General features: G+C 33.3%; 1 protein-coding gene across 1 annotated transcript in view; it reads right to left on the bottom strand.

The window, feature by feature from the left end:
* Positions 1 to 6,956, bottom strand: part of EHBP1 (EH domain binding protein 1) — a 244,034-nt gene that overhangs the window by 70,744 nt on the left and 166,334 nt on the right. Inside the window, exon 12 of the mRNA XM_034657273.1 lies at positions 4,998 to 5,141. Within this exon, the coding sequence (XP_034513164.1) occupies positions 4,998 to 5,141 (144 nt within the window). The remainder of the gene's footprint in view (positions 1 to 4,997; positions 5,142 to 6,956) is intronic.

The following is a 6,956-nucleotide window of genomic DNA, read 5'->3' as shown; positions in this document are numbered from 1 at the left end:
TTTAAAAAAAAAAAAAAAAAAAAAGAAATACTGAAGTCAAGTTTGTCTGGGTACACTAAGAAAACAATGTGCTAAAAATACTTATTTTGGATACCAAAAATTTCCCTAGTTTAAAATATTTATCTTAACATGTCATATTATTAAAACAGAAAGAATAAAGGGAAAAAAACCCATAAAAGCCACTTGTTATACTATCCTAGAGATAAATACTGCTACTATTTTGATGGTTTTCCTTTCTGACCTTTTCAAAGCATATAAAAAATAGTGTCTTTTATTTCAAAATGGAGCTTATATGCCATATATGTTTTAAATCCTTCTTTTTATACAAAAGGACATTGTGAGCATTCTCCTATGTCCTTTCAATATTCTTTCAAGACATTATTGAATAGATAAGTTTTAACGGCTACACAAGTATATTTATGTTATAATTATTTCATCATTCCCTATTTTGCACAATTACCATTTTGTAGCTTTTGCTATTACAAATAACATTGTGATGAAAACCTGCATATGGATCTTTGTTTATAGAATTACTGGGTGAAGGGGAATGAACATTTCTTGATGAAGTCTAACTGCTTTCCAGAAAAGTGTGGCAAGTTACATGTGACCAGCAATATAAAAGAGCCATCAATAGAACATCACCAGCATCATGTTTCTTAAAATCCAAGTTATATATTTTACAGATATGGTAAGATGTCACAACACAGAATAAGAGATGTTTTGGGGCACTTGTCTGGCTCAGTCAGCAGAGCATGAGACTTGGAGTTGTTTGTTTGAGCCCCACACTGGGTGCAGAGATTACGTAAAAATAAAATCTTAAAAAGAGAGATGTTTTAGTAAGTAACTTCTGATGTTGAATTCACACTAATATAATTCAGATAAAAGTTTAAGTTTTATTTGAAAAATAAAGAGTATAAATTACTAGTGCCTTAAACAGAAGGGACAACCAATAAAATACCTGTTGAAAGTTTGAACTAAATGAAAAACTAAACACCACCTTTTTAAAAAGTCAGGATACTTGAATTCTAAACCTCATTTGTCACTGTCCACAACCCTAGGTATTTAAACATTTACTAACTCATTTTCTTAATCTCTACAAAAGATAAAACAATAGGATCAATTTCCACTTCACAAGGATGTCAGAAAAACAAAGAAGAAGGAAATATAACACAATGCTTTAAAAACAAAATCTCTGAAATCAAAATGTTTAGGTTCAATTCTTGGCTCTGTTATTTATTAGCTGTGTGACCATGGGTGATTCATTAATTTGTCAGTTATCTCAACTGTAAATACGGATGATAAAACTTAACTCAGACAATTATTGTGGAGATTAAATGAGAAAATCCATGTTAAATCACTTAGAATCCTGCTTGATAAACAGTAAGTGCTCAATAAACATTCAATGATAACAGATCATTTAAATCTCAGGTATTCTGAATTTAAAATCAACACATTGGAACAATATAGAGCTATATACATTCTCCATAATTTTTAGAGCCTGAAATAATTATGAAACAAAGTTTATCACAAATAAAATATAGCATCAAAAAATAACTTTTTTTTTTTCTTAAGAGAGGGAGAGAGAAAATCTTCAGCAGGCTCCACGCCCAACACTGAGCCCAACATCGGGCTCAATCTCACGACCCTGAGATCATGACCAGAGACGAAATCAAGAGTCTGATGCTTAACTGACTGAGCCCTCCAGGTGCCCCCAAAATAACTTTCTTTTTAAAAAGATAATTCATTCTGTGGTTCTTCACTTGACTGGGTCCTTTTCACCCATCAAATCTTAGTTCAAATGTCCCCTCCTCAAATCACTCAAGCCCTCACTTATTTAAATTATCCTCTACTATGCCACACAGTTTTCACACTCTAGTTATTGATTATTATCTGTTTCTTCTCACATAATGTAAACTCCATGACGGAAGAAGCTTAGCCTTTTCTGTCACCATGAATATACTCAGTTCAGACACTCAATATATATCTGAAAATGATCAACAAATAGATGATATAACAGATGGCTAGGCACTGAAAGAGTTGACATAGAGGCTACAAAACTTCTTCAAAGATGGCCCCCTAAATTTGGGTTTCTCATTTTTATCACGATCTACAGTTTAAAAATATGGTTTTTTTTGTTTTCTTAAAAATATGTTTTGTATCAAGATTGAGGAAGAGCATATATCCACATCACTAAAAGGAATTTCAGACAAAAATACAGTGCATACTGTATGTGATGAATTTTGAGATTTTTATTCCATTCTATTATGTTCCTTTTCATTAAAAATAAAATTATTACTGCAGGCCACCTGAAAACTGAAAAACACTGCTCAAGGTCAGAGGTTATTAAGCTCATATCTGAAAGGAATGTTTAAACATATGCATGGAAAGAAAGAAATAAAAGTGTCTGATCACAGACAACATGATCACCTATGTAGAAAATCTGAAAGAATAGGGAAAAAAAAGAATCTCCTGGAACTAATAAGTAATTATAGTAAGGCTGTAGGATACAAGGTTAATATACAAAAGACAATTGTTTTCCTATATACCAGCAGTGAACAAGCGGAATTTGAAATCAAGAACAAAATACTATTCACATTAGTGACATCTAACAAAATATGTACAAGATCTATGAGGAATATTAGGAAATCAAAGATTAAATAAATGAAGAGATATTCTATGTTCATCAGTAGGGACACTCAATTTGCAACAGACACATTTGATAAAAGACTCTATCCAAAATACACAAAGAACTATTGAAACTCAACAATAAAACAAAACAAAACAAAAACAAAACAAAAAAAACCAACCTGATTAAAAAATGGGCCAATTACCCCTACAGACACCTCTCCAAAGGAAGATCTACAGATTGCAAATATGCATATGAAAAGATGCTCCACATCATTTGTCATCAGGGAAATGTAAATTAAAACAATGAGATACCACTAAACACCTATTAGAATGACCAAAATCTGGAACACTGACAACACTCAATGTTGATGAAGATGTGGAGCACCACAAGAAACTCTCACACACTACTGGTGGGAATGCAAGATGGGACAGTGATTTTGGAAGATAGTTTGGCAACGTCTTATAAAAGTAAACATACTCTTACCATAAGATCTAGCAATCATGCTCCCTGGTAATTACCCAAAGGAGTCAAAAACTTACGTCCATACAAAAACCTGCACATGGATGATTACAGCAGCTTAATTCATAATCGCCAAAAATTGGAAGTAAACAAGATGTCCTTTAGAAGGTGAATGGATAAACTGTGGTACATACAGACTATGGGATATTATCCAGCACTAAAAAGAAATTATCTTTCTAGCTGTGAAAAACATGGAAGAACCTTAAATTACTAGGTGAAGGAAGCCAATCAGAAAAGGTTATATACTATATGATTCCAACTATATGACATTCTGAAAAAGGCAAAATTATCAGGTTGCAGGACTTGGGAGTGGTGGAAGAGATGAACAGGTGCAATAGAAAATTCTTAGAAAATCCATAATGATGGATACATTTCATTACACATTTGTCCAAATTCATAGGATATAAAACACCAAAAGGGAACCATAATGTAAGCTATGGACTTTGGGTGATTATGATGTGTCAGTGTAGGTTTATTAGTTCTAACAAATGTATCACTCTGGTATGGGATGTCGTTAAAAGGAGAGGCCATGCATGTGTAGGTGCAGGGTGTATATGGGAAATCTCTATACCTTCCCCTCAATTCTGCTGTAAACCTGAAACTGCTCTGAAAAAAATAAAATCTCAATTTTAAAAAAAAGAACAGTTTGTATATGTGAGTTTGATGGTAAGGCAGGATGTCATAGTTTTCAGATTCATGAAGACTTTCCTGCCCCCTTAAATTTAAGGGCTTCTATTATTATATATTCATTATTACTTGTGAAGCACTACACAAAAATATGTATAAAATGTGGTTTATTTTTTTATTTCTTATTTATTTATTTTTAAAGATTTTATTTATTTTGACAGAGAGAGAGAAAGGGAGAGAGCACAAGCAGGGTGAGCGGCAGGCAGAGGGAGAGGGAGAAGCAGGCTCCTAGCTGAGCAGGGAGCCCAATGTGGGACTCGATTCCATGACCCTGGGATCATGACCTGAGACGAAGGCAGACGCTTAACTGACTGAGCCACCCAGGTGCCTCTAAAATGTGGTTTAACATAGGGATGGCAGTATATGATAGAAAAGAGCACCGATTCTATAGTGTGAGAAGGCTCAAGTTCAAATCCTGGATTCATCATTTACTAACTCTGCAACTTTGTACAAATTACCTTACCTACCAGCCTCAGTTTTCTTATGTGGAAAGTAATTGAACATCTTTTTCATGGGGTTAAGTAAAATAAAAATTATATAAAACATTCATTATAGAGCCTGCATTAAATGGTAGCTATTCAATAAATGGTAGGCATCATTATTATACTCTAATATTTCCAACAAAATTAACCTCCATAGATAAAATACAATCTTAAACGAAGTACAATTAAATTACAAAATGTAAATTAAGAAAAATAGATTATTCATGTGTATGTAGAAATTATATTCCAAAATCTTACTCTTCCTCATAGCTAACACAGCTGTATAGGAATAATTACATGTTCTTCCAAGTATGAATTTATCAGCTCAATAAATGTACCAAGTTACCTCTCCCCCCGCCCCATCCCCCGCCCTATATACAAAGTCTGTGGAAAAATGATTTAGCAAGAACAAACTGATGGTTTCCAGAGGGGAGGTGGGTGCGGGGATGGGTGAAATAGGTGATGGGAATTAAGGAGTGCACTTGTCATGGTGAGCACCAGGTTATATATAGAATTGTTGAATCACTATATTGTACACCTAAACTAATATAACACTGTACATTAACTAACTGAAATTAAAAACTTACAAAAAATAACCTAGCAAAAGTATAAATAAATTACTCCCCTCACCCCCATGATTGCAATGAACAATTTATGGCTTTTTAACCAATGTTCCTCACATCACTTAGCTGCCTGTTGCAGAGTGGTGTGGTTGCGTTGGTATTCTGCTTACTCCCTGCCTTTAAAGCTGCATCTCTTCTTGCTTGCTCAAGCAGAACTCGTGCTCTTTCTTTAAGTTCTTCTTGTCTTGATAACATTCGATGCTTAAAAGCAAAAACACAGAATTAGGCACTGAAAAAAGCCCCATATAATCTATATTTATAAATTAATCAATGGTTTTATTATCTGTCAAAATAAAAGAGATCAGGAATAAGACTATAGTTTTATGAGATTACTTAAAATATTAATGTTGACTAGAAACTGTAGAAAGTCTTGACACATAGGAAATATATCTTTACTGCCTAAAGCTGGATTACATTTAATTTCCATTTGTATTAGAATATATTCCCATAAGGTATGATGTCCATATGTATATTATATATATTCTTCATATTTGCTAATCGCAAAATAACCTGGGAAAGACATTTAAAAATTTTTTTATTTCTTATAGTTTTATAGAACTGATAACAAAGTGTCTTCCAAATTTGTATGTGGAAAGATATTAAACATCTGTGGCAATAATCCTTTAAATCCTTGACAATTAACATTTATAGAAAATTTGAAACTATTATATTGTGTTTAAAAAAAATTAAACTGGCTTTCTCCAATGCTCACTTCCCTTACAACTAAACAATTAACCACATCAGAATTGGAAGAGTATTTTCTTGGATTAATTTGTAATCTTACAATATATTTTTGGATAACAACAGGTAATGACCACCAATGGATATCAATTCTTAAATGATAACATTAAAAAGAGCACAAATACCCATAATGTTTAGAGTTCAAATTCCTTTTTTCTTCCAAAGAGTAGCCAACTTCTGGCTTTAGAAAGCTATTACTATTCCTCTGATATTTAATTTCTTTTACTTCCCTGTCATTGTATAGTTTTGGTTCAACTGGTAAGTAGCATTCATGGTCAAGGAAGAGGTAATCAACAGTAAGCATATTTATTTGGTATAATGTGAAACTTAAAAAAAATATTACAAAATTTTTAGGTTTCACTGAGATTTTTAAGGTTTTAATATAACTATTTTCAAACTCCTGCAATCTTAAGCAAGGAAAGATTTTTTAAAAGTATACAGTTCAGTTGTTTTTACTATATTCACAAGGTTGTGAACCATCAACACTATCTAATTCCAGAACATTTTCATCACCCAAGGTTTTAAGAGGATTAAGCAAAAATTCTTCACTTAAAAGATATAATTGAAATGTATAAGTGATAATGATAGATGTTTTGTCATGTTGATAGGACATAATAGAATAGAATTGGGTACTGCATTTAAACTGGTTACAAATCAACACTTTCTCTAAAACAGACCAGGTTAATTAAATGAACGCTGAATTTGTAGTCAAGACATCAGGCTATTAATCCTTCTTCCACTAATAATAAGCAACGTAACATTGAACAGGTCACTTAAAAAGCTATACTGTATTCCACTACATGGCACTTAAGAACCTTGGAGTAAGAAAGACCCCGGTTCAAATACCAGATATATCACCTAACTGTGGATGAGGTTACTCAATCTCTCTAAGCCTCAGTTTCCTCATTTATAAAATGGGGATAAAAATAGACCAACTCTCACAAGGATAAAGATTAAGTGAAATAGAGTAATGTACTGAGCACCAGATAAATGTTAACTATTATTATATTTTTAAAAATCTCTCAAATGCCTCATGTTTGAAATGTGGGGAGAGCATTTTATAATCCCACTAGCTCTAAAATTGGTGATTAGAGTATATTATCTTTAAGATCCTACTGGCTCTAGGGGCGCCTGGTTAAGCGTTTGCCTTCAGCTCAGGTCATGATCCCAGGGTCCTGGGATAGAGGCCTGCATCAGGCTCCCTGCTCAGCGGGGAGTCTGCTTCTCCTTCTCCCTCTGCCCTTCCCTCCCACCCCCACCGCTCATGCTCTCTCT

This window comes from Ailuropoda melanoleuca, chromosome 4 (assembly GCF_002007445.2).
Source record: "Ailuropoda melanoleuca isolate Jingjing chromosome 4, ASM200744v2, whole genome shotgun sequence".
NCBI lineage: Eukaryota > Metazoa > Chordata > Mammalia > Carnivora > Ursidae > Ailuropoda > Ailuropoda melanoleuca.
This window is presented reverse-complemented; position numbering and strand designations above follow the sequence as displayed.